This window comes from Poecilia mexicana, unplaced genomic scaffold, assembly GCF_051168715.1.
Source record: "Poecilia mexicana isolate PSO_F unplaced genomic scaffold, ASM5116871v1 scaffold_17, whole genome shotgun sequence".
In the NCBI taxonomy this organism is placed as follows: Eukaryota; Metazoa; Chordata; class Actinopteri; order Cyprinodontiformes; family Poeciliidae; genus Poecilia; species Poecilia mexicana.
Window position 1 is genome coordinate 14983270 of NW_028263386.1, and position 23056 is coordinate 15006325.

Below are 23056 nucleotides of genomic sequence, written 5' to 3' on the forward strand. Positions count from 1 at the left end.
TAAAATAAAATATAAAAATACATGAGTGAATATAAAGAACATTTTACTTTCATTCATCTCGACACGATTATTTTTTGTATAAAGATAGAAAGTAAATCATGTTCAGTACATTGACAAAGTGAAAAAAGGTTTTCATCATGTTATTAATAATTTTTTAAAAAGCATGAAGATGTTTTGAAGAATTAGTATTTTTACTGTATGGAGTATAAGTGCCACCGGGCATGTACATTGATTAAATATTGATTAAATGTTTAAAGCTTTTATGTCCATAATGTTTGCAGTCTGCAACATTTTGCTTTAGTAAGATACCAGAATTAGAATAGATGTTTGTCAGGACAGATACTCAACCTTACATCTTCCATATCAGTATGAAGGCCAAATAATGCTGAATGAGATGTTGATGTCAGTTTTCTCAGAAATTAATGTCCAAACAAGTTCACTGAGAGGTGAGAGTGAGCGATGCAATCAGACTCCTGAGCCGTGTTTTTGCAAATGTGCATAATTGGGTGGTTGGAAAATGACTAAGCTAATCTGGGGTATTTCAAACGGTTGCGAGAGTGTACTGCATGCTCTTAAAAGAATATAGTTTGGGTTTGAAAACGTGCATCTGAACACACCTCAGAACATCTGTAGTTGGGCTGGAAGACAAAGCCAAAATAAAAATGATGCACAGAGACAACTTAGCTGAAATCCACCAAAAACTAAACATGATTTAATACAGCACCTTAGTTTTATCTATATTCAGGTTAAGCCAATTGGAGATTGATAAAGTTGTAGGAAAGAGAGTTAATTACAGATTTATACTAAAAGAGGGAAAACCAGAATAACTGTGATAAGTAATCTGTAATGTACTCACTTATTCTTCATGTTGCTTTACTTTTTGATAAAGAAAAAAAGTTTATGAAGTTTGAATTCCCAATGTTCTTATTCTTCTAAATATTATTGTTATTTGTTATTAGCTCTTGGTGCAAAAAACTGTGTAACTAAAAGAGAGAGAGCAGAAAATCCACGTTTGCAGCCACTCAGTCAACGTTTCATTGGAAAAAAAAAAAAAAAGAAAAAAAATGGGGCAACCTTAAAGTAAAACTGCAATCTTCTGCATGGATGACTACTAATCTGGTGAGGAAATATATTTTTGTGATTTGATTAGAATAACCCTTTAAATAAATTGCACACACATACACACATACAGGCAGACAAACACAGAAGCGGATGCAGTAGTGCAAATCAATTATTTGCTGTCCACAGAATAGCTATGTATGCACACACACACATATTCGCACGCGCACGCGTGCACACGCACGCACACATCAACAGTGTGTGAACACAGAAGCGGATGTGGCGGTGTGAATCAATAATGCTCTGTTGTCACAGGGTGACATGTGAGCCATGGCAGGGAGCAGATGGCCCCAGGGTGCCTAGCTTCCTGTTAGCTGTGCCATTCGGCCTCAGCGCAAACACACACACTCGCACACGCACACACACGCACACACACACATGCACACACATCCTCTGGGATTTCCCAGTGCAACTAACCACAGCACTGGCCATTAACAAACAGAATGCCATTATTGGCTCCTCTCCATACATACTCTGCTGCCCCCCCAATCACCCCTAGCCCTTCTCTGGAATAAAAAAAAAAAAAAAGTGACAAGAGCCAGATGATAGTAAGTAGGTTTCTCTTCTCATCGCTGGAGGTCTGGAGTAAATAATTCTCTGCTCCCCCTCCCCAATGTGATTTTTTTTTTTTTTTTTTTTTGGCTACAGAGCAAATACCCCACAGGAAATCGGATCTGTTCCTCTCTCAGCACTGAGTGAGGTCAGCCGCTGCTCAGATATCACTCTGTCTATGTTGTATTGATTGAGTGCTTCCGACGTTTGGTGTCAGGGTCTTTGAGCAAAGACTCAATTAACAGCCAACCAGTGACCATGCAGGTCGCGTACAAAATTCAGCCTGCAGTTACAGTCGACTTTGTGGGACGCTTCTCATGCTTGGGCTCTCGTTCAAGCCGGTGCTGCACGACCGGAAAAGCTTCCACAGCCCTGCTGAAGAAAATCATCCCTGAAGCATGATGCTGCCACCGCCGTGATTTACAATTAGGATGCCGCAATCGGCGCGCAGTCGCTTTCATTCTCACATTCTCATAAAGGGTAGAAAGTTAAATTTGGTTCTCATCTGACCAGAGCACCTTCTTCCATAAGTGTGCCGTATCCACCAGCCATGTAGCCATGTGTTATGCCTTTCTATCACCAGTAGGATTCTTCGTGACATTCTTTCACGAAGTCCAGATGTGAGGGGTACAACACTCAACGTTTTCCAGTGAACTGATTCTCCCACCTCAGCTGTGGATCTTCCCATTTTTGGATGAAAGATAGAGCAGTCGTCTATGAGCTGTTCAAAGCTTCATAGATCCTCACAACTTTATTCCTCTCCTGTCAGATGTGTGTCTTGATGTTCATCGTCACTAATGTTCCTTAGGAAACCCTCAGTGGTTTTCACAGAACAACTACAGAGGATAAATAGCAAAAACAGACTCTGGTTGCTGATTAGGGAAATTCTTAAGGCCGTGTGTTGTGCTAGACTTTTTTTGGGGGCGGGGGGGTGTCAGAGTAAAATGGGGGTTGACACAAAAGTGCCACAGTGTTTCACATTTTTATTTGCTAAAATAATAAAAACCATGTGCAGTTTTCCCTCCACTTTTCAGTTATGCTCCACTTTGGGTCGGTCTGTCACATAAATAAAATACCATGAAGTTTATCGTTATAACATGACAATATGTGTAAAAAAATATATATATATATAAGGGATATGAGTGATGCCTTCTCGGCGAGGGTGAAATGTGGTGTTGCCAGGGTTTTTTATTTTATTTTACCCTAACAGACACATGCAGTCTACCCCAAAGGGGAGAACTTTAATTGGTTGTTGGGCTGTCACAGAAATAATGACAGATACCTCAAAGAAAATGTGGATCTAAAAGCAGAAGGACTGACAGTGAATCTTTTTTCTTCTAAGAACTTGTCATTTCTTTTATTTAGGGTTATATAGTATCAGTCATTTTATGTCAGATAGGATTTTTTTTATTTTTTTATAACGTCAGTATTTATGTCGGGCGCCGTTTTGCTTTATTGGGGGATTTTTTGACTTCTGTCTAGACAAGGCTCATGTCTGTAAATCTAACCACCAGAACGTTAATCAACTCTGCAAATGATCCTATAAAAGGCCCTTTTTTCTTTAAATCTTTCACGTTTCAAGAGGCTATGTGGTAAAAAGGCTTCAAAGAGTGACACCAGTAAATGTACTTCTCAAGCTTTAAAATCCACAGCATTTCAGTACGCTGATGTTAAAAGAAGACTCCAGTTGGCGCTGTGTCACATTTTTCAGTTCGTTTGTGCGAACCCATTTTCTGATACCGGCAACCTGGCCTTCAGGGAATCCAGGTTTAAATTAAATGAGTCTACATTCCTGCATTCCAGGGTGGAAAAGAGGGAGAAAAATATTCCTGCCTGAAATGGATGGACTTTAGAAGGAGCCTTTGATCAGGGCCGTGGAGTCGGGAGGGTTGGAGGGTGATGGGGGGTGAGAGACGGGAGGGCAGGCAATAACTAAAGGCTTATGAAGTTATAAACATGGCACATGGCAATCCCCTTATTCCTTATTGCCAGGTCGAGGCCGATGGCTGCTTTCGTAGAAGAAAAAGTTGAATGGTCGACAATGGGGCTGGCTGGGTAAATGATTATGATTTAATTTGAGTTAATGTTGAAATGAAAGTCAAAAATTAATACTAGAAACTTTGGATGAAAGTTGCTTGTTAAAGTCATCTGACTCGAGCATCATCTGATCCTCAGCTGATCCATCTGCTGATAGACATACTCGTGAAACATCCACATGGGCGTTGCACAGCACAAAGTAAAAATAAGCAGGTATACATGTAGTCGAAACCAACTGTTTGCATGAACTGCATAAAATGACAAGCTTTTTGTCTCACAGTCTTATATTTTAGATCAGACAGGGTTACCTACATTATTTCTGTTTGGAAAACGCCATATTTGGACTCTTTATGTACATCCTTAGTATTTTGGACAAACTTTTTGTGCGGGCTTCATAACTCCGGTTTGTAGGGCGGACGGCTCACACAGACCTTTGGAGATCTGACTCATTTGTCTGTTTGGAAGATTTATTTATGCCATCACTTTATTTTTATATTTGATGTCAGCAGATGTTTCCTCAATATTTCCTCATGCTGTTTTTGCCTCATGATGCCATCTATTTCGCGAACTGCACCAGTCCATCCAAACTTCACAGTTGGGTTTGCAAGTTTGCAAACTTCCCCCTATTTCCTCCAAATGTAATTGTGATCATAACGGCCAAACATTAAATTTTTTATTTTTTATTTTTTTTGCTTCATTAGACAAAAGACATCTCCGTGATATGAAAACTGGAATCTATCTTTTTTTGTTGTTGTTGTTGTTGGTTTTAGAGTAATGGCTTTTTCCTCTTCAATTGACCTTTCAGCTCATGTCAGTACACGTCCACAACACAAAAGCCGTATCTGAACAGAATAATGACTGGACAGGTAGTTTTTTATATATATATATATATATATATATATATATATATATATATATATATATATATATATATATATATATATATATATATATATATATATATAATGTACTGTCTCAATTTTGTATTTGAGTACATTTTACCATAAAAAGTAGAGTTTGGGTCTCATTGTCTGAGTACAACCGGGCTGCTGAGTAGTCTCTGATGACATTTTTCCTAGCTCGTGCAAGATAGAGATGTTCTTTTTCAACAAAAGTGACACAGACCTCATTTGCTTTCTGCACATTTTCCCACTGGACGATCACTGTCACAACAGACAAGCTAATTGTAATTCATCAGGTAGGATGTGCTTGTTCCCTTTTGGTCTTTGCACGCAGACAAGGAAGGTCACACAGCTCCGAGCGAGCCAGCCTGTTCAAACAATTCACCCGTTTTTCAAAGCCTTTTGCACAACAGACGCAGCCCTCTGCAAGGCCTCCAAGTCACATTGAACTGGAAATAGCATTCGTCTCTGCGTCAAACTGTTGCTTTGGACTCAGATTGCTTCACTGAAGAGAAATAAACCTCAACTGGACTTATTTTATTACATAATCGTAACGTGAGCTTTTTGCTGGCTTTCTCGGCCTGGGTGACTAAAGCTCACTGTGCAGTTGTTTGTCTCTGCACATCAATGCATTCCTAAGATTCCTCTCCCCCAGCCTAGATGAAAATCAGCTGGTTGCCTAAGAGAGGTCAATGAACTTTTCCCCAGTATTCCCAGCCTTTTATAAAGGAAAAGAGGGGGAAATCTGAGAACCTCTTCTAGAAGAGGCAACAGTCAATCCTAGGACAGACTCGGGGTACATGCTTGGATTTCTCATTTGGAGAAAGGCTCTCTGAGAATATCCGTCCCCGCCTCCTCTTTCTTTTAACATTACCTCATTCCTATGGAAGTTAGAGAAGTTTTGTCATGCATTTCGCAACCGCAGTCTGACTGTGAGAAAGCTTTCTATCTTGTCTCTCAGCACCATGTCCGTTTTTTTGTTTAATCTGTCACGAAAACAGGAATAGACACCAAATAAAGTCTCAGAGTCTCATTTCTGTATGTGGCGTTGCATCATCTGTTTGTCAGATATGTCATATGCCTTGGGATATGTGTGTCAGAATTGAAGTGGTGTTTGTTTATGTCCCTTGTTCATTATCGAAAGCTACTGAGTTCAATATCAACGCTGATCCTACAACGGTGACAGTTGATGTCAGATCAATAAAAGGGGATTTCTACAGTCATTTACAAAGTGAACATTTACGTGCTTGTGAAAACCAGACGAGATATTAGGGAATTTCCCCAAACTCGATCATCATAGGATGTTCATGCCAAGGAATGGCTTTGCAGTGATCTCAGGTGAAGAAAAAAAAATAACTACATCTTAGATGCAACAGTTAAATTGCCCAAGTCAGTTGTGTTAAACAAACAAAAAAAAAACAATACACTGAACATGTATGGCTTGTTTTTAAGGATTGTAAGAGGAACATAGATTATTTGCAAAATGACAACCAAACAAATATTCTGGAGATCATCGTCTAATTTAGTTTTAGTTACAATCTAGCCGCTTGTAATCGTTGTTGCTTAACTTAGTTGCTTAACTTAGTTCTCAACTGATTAGCTCTTGAAATTAAAGGATGATGTGACAGAGGAAGACAGGGCTGCATGCAGCAGCTGTAAACACTCTTGTTTTGCCACAAAAGGGGCTTTCTGTGTGGCATTTGAATATTCTCTCTGTGTGTTTGTGGGTTTCCCCTGGGTACTCCGGCTTTCTCCCATCGTCCAAAAACAAGGGTGTTAGGCTAATCAGCCTCTCTATGTTGCCTTTAGTTGTGCATGCTTAGTTCTGATGGCCTGTTGACTAGTCCAGGGTATACTCAGTGAGATATATTAAATGGTGGATTGAAGAATACATGTTAAAGGACAGTATTTCTTGTTGATCTTCAAGTGGAAATTAATTAAAGTCAGATTTTTGCCTTACAAATGATACAGATATAATTTTATTTGAAACAAATGTATTTAGATTTGCTTTTGCAATGCAACGTCAACAAACAATATTCTAAATAGGACATGCATTGTACACAAAGTACACACAAAAGTATCAAATTCCATTAATCAGTCATTCAGTCTGAAACTCCACAATTTCCAAAATGGCAAAGCCTAAAACAATCATTTCAGCTTCTTGTCTTCCTGAACAATAAATATAAATGTTATAAACATTTTTCCATAAATCCCGTGTTACTGCTAAATAGTGTCAATTAAAGCTTTGAGTTAAAGCGTCATTATCAAAGCTTATTAGAAACAGGAAATGTAACGACTTTCATGACACACTGATTCTTATCTATTGTGAAAAACAATATCCTCATCTTTATCCATCCAACGAAGAAACTTCGACCTGATAAGATTTAATTTCCCTGCACTGCGTTTGCCTCAATTTCACTTTGTTATTGGTCCATAAGATCAGACCAGATCAACAGCATTTGCCTCAATGCACAATGTTGCTTTTTGTTTAGAGCCAGAGCGTAAAATCACCTAACTCCAATTGTCAAGCAAGGTGGTGAAAGGTTCATGATCTGGGTCCTGTTCACCCTACAGAGTTGACAATGAACTCCTCTGTGTGCCAAGACATTCTGCAGTCTAAACAACAGCAGAAGCTTCAGTTACTTTCTAACATACTTGTCTGACACAGAAAACCTAAGAACCGCAAGAAGTTTGATTTGGTTTTAACACCGACTTTAACTCCAGAGTTTGCCGGAGAAAGCATCTTTTGTCTGTGACTTTGTGGAACATTTTCAATGACCTCCGCCCGTTCCTCTCTCGACTTCAAAGGCGTTCCTGCGGGAGTCGTACCTCTTACGCACGATTGTTTTCGCTGACATTATCAGACATCTGAGATCGTCTGTCTGCCCCCGTCCCAGAGTGTGGTCTCGCTCATTTACATGGGCGCACAGAAGAGCACAGAAGAACCTGAAACCGGGCCCCTGTGTATTCGAGTCACACAAACCGCTCAAATACCTTGCTGCTAAAGCTTTCATTTCGCAGATGACTTTCCAAGACCTCTCCTGTATGAAAGAGGAGACAATGGGAGGCGAGCTTTGATGTTAGGGTACTTTCTCCTCTCCTGACAAGATTAATCCTCACCTGGATGATGTTACATTTACCTTTGTAGGGGAAATTACAGGGGCTATTCAGGAAAAAAAAAAGAAAAAGGCAAATAAGTCTCATTTCTGTTAGAGTAACTGTTGCTAGTTGTATTACAGATTCTTTGTGTCGTCTCCCTTGAATTTTTGTATATTTAGTCCCATTAAAAGCTCTAATCCTAAAGCATTTTAGGTCAACTTAAATGTGATTGAACAACACAAAGTAACAAAGGAAGGAAGAAAGGAAAGAAGGGATGAAAGATGAGTCAAGTCATTTGTGTAGTAAGTTTCAGCAACATCATAAAAACACAAGAAATGCGTAGCATTACATTCATAAAAGCCTCTGCTATTGCAAGAGAGAAAGAACATATTTCATGGATACTTATTCATCCTCATTTTTCTCCCTCTAAATAAAATCCAATGTAACCAATTGCCTTCAAAATGTCGCCTACTTTGAAAATAAATTTTGGACCTATTACTTAATGTTGGTACAAATCAAACCACGGTCAAAAGAAAGCTCTGCAATAAACAAACATGTTGGTGGCAGTGAATCATACTGTGGGAATGTTTGGTTTTTTTTTGTTTTTTTTTCCGTCAGCAGGGACAGGGAAGCTGGTCATAGTTGACAGGAAGGTGGAAGGAGTGAAATACAGTCCGGGGGGAAAAACCAGGTAGAGCATAAATAAAAAGCCTCGATGGCATCTTCCGCAAGGACAACGTCCTTGAAATGTCCCAGTCAAAGTCCAGAATGAGCCGAGTTTGAGCTATTTTTCCAAAGGACGGTTGGAATGCAAACCCGAAAGGCATGCAACTGTGACATCAATGAAATGTAGTTGTACAGGGTTTAAGACTGCCACCTCGCCATGTATCGCTCTCCACGCGAAACCGCGAAGAAATTCGGCACACGTTTGCAGGCGTGATGTGACAAAACGGGGAAAATGTTCCTTCACATACCAGCACTCTTGCGAGGCACTCCCTGTGAGTCTCGGATGATTTGATTCAAAACAAATAAAAAGTCTCTTAGCTGCAGTGTCCGCCAAACTGTAGCTCTGCCTCTACCCGCCCCCTCTTTTCATGGAATTAGTATGACTACATGCTTGGCTTGCCTCGAGTCTTTCCCTGTCTACGTACACAGACTCTGATCTGACTATACTTGGGTTGGCTTGGTTCTAAACCAGACAATGATGTCATTTGAGCAGCGCTTGGTACAGGAAGTGACTTCACACTGGCTGAACTGTTGAGGTTCCTTCAACAAAGACTGTCTTGCCTGACTGAAAAACCTCTTAAGGCTGAGTAATCCAGTTACATCAGAGCTACTACTAAACATGTCATTTCTATCAAAGAACTCTGTGTTTTATTGTACGAACGTTCACAAGACCCCTCTGTTACTGGTGGTGCTCCCACACATCCCAGTCATGACTCCATATACAGTAGCCGTTTTTGGCTCGCGCTCATACGTCTATTTCTGGAGACGTGGCTGTGTGGTCTTGAGGGTCAGCGGATCCTACTTTTAAGGCCTGAGGCTGCGTGCCGCCTTATGGCAGGAAACGAGCCCCTCCTCTGGATTGTGTTTGTTACTGGAGAAGCAATGGGCCACCTGGGAAATCTGATGGTTCCCACGGTCTCCATCTACGGTTCCTGTCAAGCAGAGAGGAGCTCAGCTGAAGGGACTCCCAGGTTTTCTTCATGTGCCAATGATGGGCTTTGTTGTGTGTGTTTTATATATATATATATATATATAGCAAGCCAAAGCTGATAAAGCAGCTCTGATGTGGAGAAGTTTTAACTGGGAGTGTAATCATTAACTTCTTTTCTTCCACTCAATGTTTCAGAGCAGTTCAAAAGGGCCACTTTCAATTACAAAGTGTCTCTTTAAACAAGTGCTCCTTTTTACATTCCCAGTTGCAACATGTGAACAAAACTGACCAGTCTGGAAAGTGTCTCCCACTCCCTTCCTCCCCTTTATTCACATGAAGATGACCAGCTCTTTTTTTTCTTTTTTTTTTTTTTGCCTTTCCTTGTTACACTCAGATTAAAGGCTACAAACTCAGATGAGGTCCTCACCCGGCCTTCAAGTGGCAGACATCCTGTCTGTACTGGAAAGCCACTCATGCACTTTAGAGCACACCAGCATCCACGCAAACACATGATGACTCAGCTGCCCTTTTCCACCCTCCCTGTGCTCTTGGACGTCATCTGTGGCCTTTTAAATGGACCGAACAGGAGGAGGTGAGAGGTGTTTTATTAGATTGGGAAGCCCTGAACAAGGAGCTTTGATGAAACTTCTCCGTATTTATAGCGGCGCAGCAGTTGCTCTGCTGTTGAGTCCCTTCCTGTTCCAAGGTAGCCGGATAGGCGGACATCCACCGAGGAGGAAACATCCTCTTTTAGCTGCCATGTGTATTTTTGGGGCAATTTTTTTTTCCCCCTCCTTTTGTTGACAAAAAAGAGGAGGAGTGGAGGATATCGGATTGATTGCAGAAGGAACTGAGTCACGGAGATTTATTGAGGGGGAAAAAAACAATTGTCTATTTGTAGTTTATCCTCTTCTTTGACATCTCGGCCGTCTAGAATGGACTGATAATAAATCCTGGGCTTTAATGAAGATCACAGGGAAACCAGGAGAGCAGATTAAACAAATGCCATTTATTTCCCTCCAAGCAAGGCATTCATTTCTTGCTGCCAAAGATGTTGAATTAAAAATCAGCACACTTAACAAAAATTGATTAGCTCATGACTTTGAGATCCAGGCATGTGCATTGAAGATATCTATCATATAGTAGTGCTCCACAAATTGGAGTACTTAACTCTGTCATTAACAGTATAAATAAAACAAAGACGATACAGCATCTTTACAAGCATTTATACTCCGGCACCTTTCCAAATTGAAACAGACATTAATGTATCTAGTAGAGATTTTCTGTTACAGACTAACACAAGTGACACATATTTATGGACTGGATGGAAAAGGATACAAATAAAATCCTAAATGTGAGCCAGACATTTTTTTCTCAGGTTGTCCAAGTCAGTGGTTTGTAGAACTGCCTTCTGTTTTTTTTTTCTGTGTCAGAGGTCTTGGAAAGTCATACTGTTTTCCTGACATCTGTCCAAAAAGTACAGTGGCTCTGGTTGCCTTTACTGTGTTGGGATTGGATTTTTTTTTTCTACAAGGGGGAAGAATAATGAACGATTGCCTCAATAAAACTCAAAATTGCAACAGCTACTTCTGTTAGTTTACGTATAGCAACAAATGTGCATGCGTGAGAAGTAATATTTGTTGAACCACTTTAAAACCACGTCTTTACCAGCTTTGCACATAAGACGGTTGATTTTTTTGTATTCTTTTTTACTAAGTAAGCGACTTCTGAATGCAATTGATTGCACTGGACTTTATTCTGTATATGCAGCAGCAGCCATCAGGCCAGGACTCGAACCTGTGACAGGACTAAGGGTCTTGTTTTAACTCTGTGCCATCGCAGCCCCTCCAACAAATTTATATTTTCAGAAGAAATGTAGAAACCATGTGTATTTTTTGTTCTTACTTTTGACAAATATTCACAACTTTGTGTTTATTTCCAAAAGGCCCAAGGCGTGTGATACCTTTACAATATGCTCTATGGATCCGGAGTAAAAACCAGAGTCTCGTGTGTGTGTAAGGTTACTACTCCTGTTTATCTGGCAGCTACAGACAATGAATAATGGAGACAATAAAAAGCACGCAGTGTCATAAGGAGTGTGGATGATTTACTGGCGATCGTGTTTCATGTTCCAGCGGTGCAAGCTCTCTCCCATGGGAGAGCGAGCTGTTTTGTAAACACACAAATGCTGCCGCTGACGCACATTTGAATATTTATGAGCCTTTAGGGTTGCATCCAAACGTCAAAAAAGCTTCTCCTTTTACGTCTGAATGTAATGACTGTTGGGAGTGTGAAACCTGAGTTTGCAGAGAAACTCAAGAAGCCAGAAAACTAACAAGGTTTTCCATTCCTTATGGTTCACGTCATGGTCTCTCGCTCTTTTTTTTTTTTTTTCTTTTGCAAAGGCTATTATTTCTTTTATTGTTTCACATGAGGAGAGGTTGGTGCCTTTGTCGAGCGTTAACAGCCTCTAGCACTTCCAATAGGATGTGGAGATTCAATGCAAACATATTGTTTCGGACACCTGTGACTGGAGTGTATACATTGTTACTGTTCCTTGTTTTATATTTATTTGATGGGGTGGCTGCTGAGATATTCTTTAACATAATTCATTTGTGACTTTTTAGAGACTAAAATAAAAATATAATCATGTCACCATGAGCAGCTACTCAGGTAATCTGAATATTAAGGGAAATATTATTAAGTGCACATTAACAACTGTAAAATATGCATTTGCATAAAGGAAACAAGTAAACAAAACAAGCACTGGGCTCTTTTTCTGTATGTGCATAAATGCAAGGTAATCGCCTACCACAAAGTGTGAAAACAAAAGCAAAGTGTAAAATAAAAAACTGAAGAAGCCCTGGTTAAAAATGGAGATGGTTTTGTCCAGCTGTGGGTTGAGAGATAAAGGCGGACATCCCTCTTTATAAGACATTTATAAGAACTAATTTATCCTAAATTCAACAATGTTAACTCAATTGTTGACCACTACTGAAACACAAAGTTGTGCTTGTTGTTGGTTTGAAAGTTTGTGATCCAAACGGAAGGTCATGGCTTAAAGCGCCAATAGAACCTCATCGTCTGCGAAAAGCAAAGAGGAGACCCGCATGAAATTCTGTCCACGATTACCTCAAATAGTATCTGTGACGACGGTTCCTACTGGACTCACTGGAGAAGTGACCTTTGCTATGTGAAGAAAATTCTCACGCAGCTCTTGCTCTGGACGTAAAAGGACTGGGTAGCTTGTAAAATGGATCTCAGGACCCCATTATCCAGCAGCACCTCCAACAAAATACATGGGGACACGGTTCTACGCCCTCCCAACGTCAATAAAATGTGTGGACTGCATGTTCAGATCTCCATGACAACCTGTAGATGGCACCGAATCGATTCACCTTGCGTTTACAACTTGCGCCGAGTTGTAAACCCAATGAACATGTTGCAGTTTCATTCATTCCTTCTTCCATTCCTTTCTTGCATTTTTTGTTTTGTTGAACCAAGACAAAATCAAATGAAAAAAATTATCATGCCAATTGGGCGATTAATTAATGGTCATATCCTGCTAAACTGAGCTACTGTATCAGCATTGTCCTCTGGTTTGATCCGTTAACGTTCTTTGCACAGACGATGTGCTGCGCTCCCCAGTGCACTTTGTCACCATTTGGCTGTCTGACCATTGTTTCCACGGATTGCAGTATTGTCACAGGTCAGCGAAGGGCTCTCTGTCCGCTGCTGCAAGCTGTTTTGTGGCTGCTGACACAAGGGGATTCATCGGGTAATGAGTGTTGCAACAAACTCCACCGTCATCTCAAATTTTTATCTGGGGCCAGTCTGTGAAGGGCTCCCTGGGGAATTGATTTATTTGACCTTTTTCAGACAAGCAGCAGCTGACAAGTCGCCCCTCGTGTCTAGTGAGGGATTTCGTTCTTTTTTTTTTTTTTTTGTAAATGTGCATACGCTATATTGAGATGAAGCTAAATGTATTAATAGATATGTTGATCTGAACTTATGAATTATAAGGACATTAATGCTTTCCTGGCATTTTTCACCCCCCTGTATGCCCCTCTTTGGAACTTCAAAAGGGAGTTTTGTTTGACTCTAATTAGGTGAGAAGAAGTCTGCAAGAAGCTCATTAAAAAAAAATCAAAGAGGTGCCGTGGGAGGCAGCATGTGTAATATCGGCCTATAAGTGTCCTGCTAGGTGAATGGATTGAAAATAAACAGAACATGCGGGGAAGCCTGGTACAGTGGCGGATATAGCAGCGAAGCCACAACAGGCTCCTTAATTACAAACTGAACTTTAACCCACATCCCTTTCACTCCGTCTCCTCCAGCCCACAGAAACGTCACAAAACAGGGATGGACACCTAATCATTTTAACAGCTTTGGCAAATTACTGCTTGTGTGTGTGTGTGTGTGTGTTTGTTTGCTTGCTTGTTTTTTAACAGAGCTAGACAAGCGCGCAAGATGAATCATTATTATCCGAACAGGTTGAGGGATTACTTTCAAAAGCACAGCGAACACCCCACAGGAACAGGCAAATGTTTGGTATTCCTGTCGCCCCGTGAGACAGCATCCGACCAATCCGAGGAAGAAAATCCCTTTGTGTCCACGAGGAAGACACCAAACAAAACCCAGAGGTGTCGAGCATGTGAAAAACAAATCAGAGGTTAAGGACGAGATCTGTCCCGCTGGTGGGAAAAGCAAATTGTGCGCGGAGCTTCCAGTCTGGGTAACCATGACACATGAGCGGCCTGTTTCCAGCCTGCGGAGAAGTGTGGTGACCCCGTCAACTCCTCACAGCTACGTCCATACGAGCGTCTCAGAGGGTTTCATTGTGTGTGAAGAAAGGGGCGGGATACGAACCTGGGAAGGCATTTTTCTTCTTGGCTTCTTGCTCTCTGTTGGCTGGCTGTGACCTTTTAAAAGCCACTGATCCAAAAAATGAAGACTCTGAAAGGCTGCTGTTTTGGACTCTGTATCCCAAACGCACACCTGCTGCTGACGCTGGCGGGGCTTTGCCGCGGGAGCTTTTGTCGTAATGCAGATGTATTGTCCTGTTCGTGTCCCTGTCAAATTTCAGCGTGCTGTTCTCCACCTGCTTATCGCTGCTTCTTCTTCTTTTTTTTCAAAGGCTTGTATTAACATAATGCCCTTCGGTGCAGCAGGAGGAACAGGGACGGAGGAGAAAGGGAAAGCTTCACGGTTTGTTTTGCTCCTTTCTCACATGGTTGCTGGAAACATTGCCGTGTGGGTGAAAAAAAGTTCCAGGAGCTGAAGTGGAGCATGTCTCAGTCCCATGATACTCACCTGACATCCCTCCCCTTCTCCTCTGCCTCAGCTTCCCTTCTCTCCCCGGAGTTAGTTTGGAGTCATTACCATCCACGCCCTTCTGGGGCTTTATTCACACTCCCATCACATCTCTTGTGAACCCCTTTCTATAATTGGCCTTCTTTTGTTTTAGACTTAAATAGAATCTATGGCGACTGTCTGGGGCCTCTCAAGGACATTCATCATGAGCTTGCTATTTTGTTGAGCCGAACTGGTGGTCAGTCACATGCACACATGCTGGATATGAGTTGTATCCTCAGTCGAGTGTCATTTTAGTGAAGTAGGTGGGAAAAGTGTTTCTGAACTGAAAGTGGAAACCTAAGATTATCTTCTAATGGATTTAAAATGTACATAATTTGGATTTTGATTTTGGTATATTCACCTAAACTGAACTCATTTATTTGTTCTAAAAACAAAGCTCAATTTTATGCTTGACAAAAAATAAATGAATTTATTATCTGTAAAGTGAAACATCCATCCATCCATCAAAATAGGCATATGATTCTGTGTCAAATATAACAATAAAAATATGTTACTTAGCCCTTTCTAACGATTCTGCCTTGAAATTGAATGACTTAGTAATGAATGACTTTACATTTTTTTTATTCTTTTATTTATTCTTTTTTTTTCTATTGAAAAAGTCTACCTGGCGTTAACTGCACTTGTTTTAAAGACATACAAACCAATATTCCAATTTCCACAAGCAACGGCACCAACCAGTCTGCAAGTTTGTGAAATTTTCACCTGTAAAGTATGGCAGCATTGTGCTTGTCAGGAGGGCTTTGTAACTTTTTGCTGCTTTAAATGAATGAAACGTTGATGTCTGACAGCGGTGCACCATCAGTTTGAAGCTGAATGGTTAGCAGTTTGAACTAAAGTGACCCCTCATGTATTGATGACTGCTGAATAACGCCGTTCCCTCTGTGGGTGTTAACATGCTGACATTGGTATTTTGCTTGGGTAATTAAAAAGACCCTGTTGCAGTTAAAGACACCAGAGGGCCTAAGCTTGCAGGATTCTGCTGATTCTTCCTCCCTTGTGTCATCAGACCCCGGCCTCAGGAATGCCACAGAATGGGAAGGGAAACAGGAAATACTTTTGTCTCCCCACAGCACTTCGGTCTCCTTTTATTAGCGTAGTGCGTTCTTTTTTTTTATTTCGTTCTAAGAAATCCTGTGATTCAGCCGTAATGAATGAATCTTCTGGAATAGGATGAAGAGGGGAAAAAAAAAAAAAAAAAAAAAAGTTCTCCCCAAGCAGCATAAAACATAATCACTGTAAGGCAAACTGACGTGATTATATTGACAAACAAATTCCCACGGGAACTAACACAGCAATTGTTGCAAAGAATCAAACTTAACAATTCACCATTGTTCACGGACAGGTCAAATTACAGCCGAAAAAGAGAGACATCAGATCCACTCAGCTGTAACGGCTTGGCCATGTAGCGATTCATGTGGTCGGCCTTGTGACAAAAAAAAAAAATAATACTGAAAGGGTGCTACTGGCATTTCCTCCCTTAAACCTCTGAAATGTAGCCTATTGTACTTTGGTTAAAGATAATCTGCCTTGGAGTGTGTGTTGGACAGCAGAGAGCTTAGCACCATTACTTCCTGTCCAGCTGTTCCTGCCGTCACTGCTCATGAGCAGACGTCTGTATTTCCTCATCTGAGACATGCTGCAGAGGCATCCGCTCCACACACGCACACGCTCTTAATTTGCAGCCTGCTTCTTTAAACCCCGCAGAGTAACAATATATTTTTATGCCGGGGGTGTTATATTGTGGTGACTCCCATGTTTGGCTTGGCTGGAGCCTGCTTCTGGGTATCTCTCTTGGAGCCTGAGCGTAGGCGGGTGTAATGGATCTCTCTTCAACATGGGTGTAATAACACTCTATTTCCACCCATGTCTGGTAGCGGCAGGGGATTTACCTTTTAAAGGGTAATTCTGAAAAAAAGAAAGAAAAAAAAGAGAAATCTGTCTCGCCTACCTTTGGTGCCATTCGTACAAGGACGTTTTGCTTTCCCTGATTATGAAGACTTCTGTTTTCCACAAAAGAATTGAATGAAGCACCAAAAAAGGCAAAAATGCTAGATAAGCAAAACTTGTTCCTAGAGCCGCCATAAACTTTTTTAGAGGGGCGTTATCATGTATTTTCCAGGCGCATAGTGCAATCAAGTACCTGTGTTACCTTCAGTTGTTGGGAAAATGCTTAAAATATATTTCCTCACTGTTGTGCTTTTTTTTTTTTTTTTTTGTAGCTGTATTTAAGTTTGCAACTGAACCAAAGACGATGAGAGCATGGATTGCCTCATGTATTGGTCAAAGTCTTTCATTTTGCATCTGGATTAACCTTCGTATTCTGTTTGTTTCTCTTCCAGGATGCATTTGTGGAACTGTACGACAGACAAAAGGAGTCGGTCTTCAGCTGCTACTGGCCGTCCATCAAGACTGTCTTTGGTCTGGCTGCACTCGGAGCGGCCAGCGTCACCATCGGAGCGTACCTTGCACAAAAGTGAACAGTATCTCTCTCTCTCTCCATCTCCTGACTCCTCCAGGCTCAACTTTATTTCTCAGAACCATCCTCCTCCTCTTCCTTCCTCCTTTTTTTTTTATTTTACTTCTTGCGCCTCCTGTTTTCAAAGATGCCCCTGACCCCCTCAGAGACAACCTTCAGACTGATTCTGGCCCTCTTCAAAGCCTCTCTGTGAACGCTTCTTTTCCTCATGCCCCCTTCTGTCAAAACAGACACGAATCAAAAAACAGCAGAGGGAACCAGAGGCGCGGCCCGTAGACGCATTCGAGGAGCAAGAAAACCAAGCTGACTGCGGCTGAGGAGGAAGAAGGAATGCACGTCTTTTTATTTCATTTCTTGCCTGCTTCTGTACTAGTTTATTGCATGAACGTTTGAATGGTAGAGTATAGACACAAGCAGGGTGTGCGGAAGTGTGGGACCTGTGTTAGGAGGGCTTGGTGATGAAGACGCAGCAGACCCCAACCCCCCCCCCACCCCAACCTTGCTATAGGATGAAGGACCCCGTCTGAGCTGTGGACTCCAGTTACCTCCCTACAGCCGTCCTTCAAAGAACTTCTGCAGAACAGCTGCTCAGAGTGTGTAATGGAAACAGCTCACTGCAGCCAGCACAGTGTGTGTCTACTGTTTTCACTTCTCACACAGCTCAGGTGAACACATTGCACCACTATACTCTCTCTATCTCTCCCTCTCTCTTTCTCTCTCTGGGTCTGTAATGGAGGAAAAGGAAGCCTGAGCTCAGCTCAGCTGAAAGCTCCTTGATTTTTGTGCTGGGTTTTTATTTTTCTTGCATGCCAAACCAAATAAGGAGGTGTGTGTGTGTGTGTGTGTGTGTGTCTGTGTGTGTGTGTGCGTGCGTGTTTATGTGTGTGTGTTTTCAAGGAGCATAAAATAAAGCGTGAAGGTGTGTTGCCAAGTGTCCTGAGGGAAACGTGCAGCCGAGCGCACAGAGAGAATCAGTTAGAGGTACAATAAATGTTGCTTTCTTGGGCCTCCGATGTCTAACCAGACAATTTTAAGAGCTCATTCCCTCAAGCAGTGTAATGTGAAGTAGACCACCCGCTCTGTTAGAGTTATAGCTTTACTATTAGCACAAACAACTCAAGAGTTTTGTGACCGCTCGTGGTTCTCCTCACAGACTCCTCTCGGGGTCCGATTGTCTGGTCTGGTCTCGCCCAGGTTTCAGGCGACACGTGTGTCCCTCCAGTTGCTGCCGCCCCGCAGTAACTCAATAATGAATCCGTTCTGACACAGACAGCTGTTGACGTGGACTGACTGAGAAATGTTCTCGCGTGGCCACATGTGACTGGGTGGAAATCAAGTCAAGCAGCATTTCGGTCGTGGACTCCTGGTCGTTGGAACCTGAGCTGTTCCCCCCCTGTCTCCCCACCCTTTTTTCTGTCCGTCCTCCGAAAGCATCCGGGGGATTGATTTTTATTCCTTTCAGCCTGTTTTATTGATGTTCGTCTTGTGTTGCAGTCTGATGGAAAATTCCAAGTCCCCAAAATATTTTGGTTGGACGCGTCTTCCCAGCCTTTTAATGGAGTGGGAATTTTAATTTTCTGTCTTAGAAAATCTCCAGTTTCTTTGTTGCATGGATGAAAGTCAACCGTAACACAATAGATGCCCATGATGTGTAACTGTATTTATAATACGACAGGCTATAGAGAAGAAATAACAATGAATAAAGCTACATTTCTTTAATTTATTTCAAGGTACAAGATTACAGACTTTCAGAATAAAACTAGTCACTTTTCTTTTTCTTTTTCTATGGAATCACACTGTAAACTACATAGTTTCCTGGCTGCTAATATAACAAAGTGTAGAAATTAATCTTTGTGTTGCGTTGATGTCGGCTTCGAGGCTGCTATACTGTCAAGATTAAAACTATTCCTCACAGCTTAAACTGCCACAACTTCACAGTACACATGTGTAGAGAGCTGGAAACCAAAGTAAACTTGTACTGGTCTTTAATTTAAAGGTATCTGACAGAGAATACTGTGTGCCGTGCAAAACTTTTTTCACATTTTGTCAGAATACAGTCTGTTTTGTTTTTTTTTTTTGTGTGTGGGATTTTATGGGATAGACCAAGACAGAGTAGTGCAGAACAAGATATGTAACATTAAAAAAAAAAAAGAAAAGAAAAATCTAAACTGCGGTGTGTGTGAAATTCAGCCCCTTTTACTCTGATGCCAACAAATAAAATACATTGTAATGTCAGCAGCTGTTCTATGAACAAACATCACGGAAATCAAGAAACACACCAGAAAGGTCAAAGGTTAAAATGTGGAGAACTTTTAAGCAGGGTTAGCTTATAAGACAGCATTCAAAGCACTGAACGCATCATAAAGCACTCCTCAGTCCATCATCTGAAAAAAGAAGGAGTTTGACGTGAGTGCAAACCTACAAAGATATGGAAGAGCATTAAGCAGAAAGGCACTGAAGAGGCTCACTGTGTGGAAGAGCTGCCGTCAGAGCATCTGTTAGCTGTCCACGCTAAAAACGCCGTCTTTGAGGTAGAGCGACAAGTCAAAAAGTCACTGTTGTAAGTAAGCCATGAGAAATCATGTATAAAGTTCTGCTGCGTACAGGAAACAGAAAACATGTGGAAGATGAGACCAAAACTAAACTTCTACAGCATGTGACAAGCTACAGGTGAAGCTAGTTGGAGTTGATGGTAAAGCTGGATGGAGCTAGTGTATGTCAATCCTGGAGGAAAGCAGGTTAATACTGGGTCAGAAGTTCACTCTCCGGCAGAACGGCAACACTAAAAGTTGCAGTCAGAGCTGGGACGAACTAGTTTAGGTCATGCAAAACGCTATGACGTCAAAACAATAGCATTAAACAGCAGAGTGGAAACGTTATCCCCACGGTGAAACGTGCTGGGGGCGTTGCATCTGTATTGAGGTTCTTTGACTGAGCTTGAGCTATGTTAAAAAAGGATAAATGGCCAATTGGTAAGATTTTACATGTGGAAAGCTGATAGAGAGACAAGCTGAAAAATACCTATTACTGCTGGGGAATACAAATGCACAAGACACTTTGAAAACCATGCATCATTTTTCCTCCACTTCCCAATTATGCTCTAATCTGTGTTGGTCTGTCACACAAAATCCCAATAAAATCCATAGAAGTTTGTGGCTGCAATTTTGTCAGAATGTGAAAAAAAATAATAATAATAATAATTCAACGCATAGGAATGCTTTTGCAAGGCAGTGTGTCTTCAGCTCAGTGAGAGGTTTCTATGTAGTGTAACTGTACTATAGCCGCTTCACTTTCATCAGCTTCGTGCTCACACAATAACTAATGTGTAAAATGTCAAATGCCAGACCTAAACCTCCTCCTTTTTAACCGCCACGGCTCACAGAGTGATGCGTGTGTTTGTATGAAACAGAGGGCGATTCCTGCGCAGGAGTAGGAAGAACTTTTAACAGCAATATACTGTAATTTTTATAACCTCTGTGCATATATGAATGTAGCACTCTTGTCGCTGTCCTGTTTCATTGTCTATAATCTATACAAAAACCTGTAGCACTTATTAAAAGAGAAAGTGAATCGTGTTCCTGTTGTTTACTGCTATATCCACAATAAGCTAGTGGGATCATATTGTTCCTAATAAATCAGATTTCTCCAGCAGATGCAGTCTCGAGCTCCGTGTTGTGTTTGTCTTTATTGATTCTCAGCTGCCTCTCGGAGCGAAGTCAACAAGGCAGAGAGAGAGAATTAGAGATGCTCAAAGGTGAGGAGCGGCGCATCAGCTACACTCTTTTGATTATCTGTTACATCTATCACAGCCCTGCGTGAGCCTGATCGTGTCAAGGCGACTGTCTCCTTGTGAAGGACTGCAGCAGCAGCAGCAGCAGCGGCAGCAGACATCAAAGCTGTCCCCAAACGCTGCTGCACTTGTCAGCCTTCCCCTCCTCGGCTGCTAAACACCAGAGTGCAGAAATACCCCCCCCCCCCCTTCACAAATGCCCCCGGGCCAGGTTTTTGTACGCCCTCTTGCCTCTGCTCTGATCACACTTGTCTTCAAAGGCTGCGGACCCTCTCGCTGCTCGCTGGAATCTGTGCAGATCATGATGCAGTAAAACCTAATGTTGAAAGAGTCAAGTGGGCACAAGAAAATGAGGGCCAAGCAGAGATTGTGAAAAAAAAAAAAAACTGTGATGGGTGTGTGTGTGCGTGTGTGCTTGTGTGTGTGTGTGCAGAAATATCCCCGAGGAGACCAACAGCAGAGGAAAGTTCATTTGGAGTGAAGACGCCCCTCTCCCGCCTTCCATCCCTCCTCCACCTCCTCTCCGGCTCTCACCATGCATATAAAATGCATGACTCGCTCTGAAGAAGAATTTTAAATCAGGTCCTGGACTTTCAAAAGCGAGTCCGGTGTGGGTGTGGATGGTGAATGTCTGGGTATAGAAAGTGAAAAAGATGGGCAGTGAAGAGGAGGAAGATGTGGAGGTTGCAGAGAAGCTTGCCCCCCTCCTCCCATCCCTGCCTCTTCTGCTTTAGGGCTACAAGGTGTGAAGGAGGCTTTCCCAGAGCTCGATATCACAGGGGAGATTGGGAGATCAAAGCAGATTGTCAGGAGGAAGCCTGGTCCAGTTTTACCCCTCATTTGGTAGTCCATCAGATCCTCGCTCCCTTCCTCACTTAAGAGGCCAAATGAACAGCTTTAAAAACTTCCTGCGCAGATTTCTTTAAATAGATTTAAGACACGCCAACATACAACTTGAAAAGCATTAAAATAATACTGAAATGTAAATACCGAAAGCGAAAGACGTTTCCCTACACCAAGACAGAATCAGCTACAGAGGCGAGTTTAGTTGCTGAAGGTGTGTACTACAGTGTCACCTTGTGGCTGCTGCTACACACACGCGCACACACACACACACACACACACAAAGCTTCCTTTTTTTTTTTTTTTTTTTTTTTTTCATATTATGACTTTGTATCGACTTCCATAAATTTTAGTAACTGTATTTATGTCCAACCATAATCAGTGTATTCCTAACCTTAGCCAAAACGTGTTAGATGTTAGATGAAATGCTGTCACTAGCATGCTGACTATGACTAGCATGTTGTCTAACATTGACTAAACTTAGTCAATTTTCATCAAATGTATTCAAAATCATTTTAGCTAAAACTTTATCCCTCACGCCATCACTCTAATGTGGTTCAAGTAAATTAATTCATGTATTATGCAAATCTGCTAAAATGCTAACATAAGCGAGAGGGCTATCACTAGGATGTTGACAATGTGTTAAATCTAGCATGGAAGCTTTAGCTTGTAAGCTAAAATGCTATTGTTACCTACACAGATAATTGTCAGGTTGGCCAACATTAATTCACTGTAGAAACATTTGCTTTTAAGTCACAAATTGCTTAAAATGTAGTGATATAAAAGTTCTGCAAGCAACTAAGTTGCTAGCTAAAATAGGATGTTAAATTTAATGTTAAAATAGGATTTTAACTAGCAACTTAGTCATTTCAATATGTTGAGGTTTAGCCTTCATATTAAAAAATGTCTAATATCCTAATAGATCAGGCTTACCTTTACCCTAGTCTCTGGTATACAGTCTTCCTTTGTACCAGAGGTCCCTGCCTTTTCCTTATGAAACAGCAATTTATATCTTTAAAGGTGCAATAATATTACAATTTTACTTGTAAGTCTAAAGTATTGCCTCACATATACAAGAAGCATCAATTCTATTAGATCACAAACAGAAAACAGGATTGACGTGAAGCCTTTTTTTCTGCAGCATTTTGAATGAATTTCAACTTCATACAACCTAAATGTATCTGTTAAGCTTCTTTTCTCCCGTA

General features: G+C 41.3%; 1 protein-coding gene across 1 annotated transcript in view; it reads left to right on the forward strand.

Annotated features, from left to right (window-relative positions):
- The window catches only part of bcl2b (BCL2 apoptosis regulator b), a 34416-nt gene extending 13547 nt beyond the window's left edge, over positions 1–20869 (forward strand). The window contains exon 2 of the mRNA XM_014990389.2: positions 17082–20869. Coding sequence (XP_014845875.1) covers positions 17082–17219 — 138 coding nt within the window. The 3' untranslated portion in view covers positions 17220–20869. The remainder of the gene's footprint in view (positions 1–17081) is intronic.
- Positions 20870–23056: the final 2187 nt, after the last annotated feature.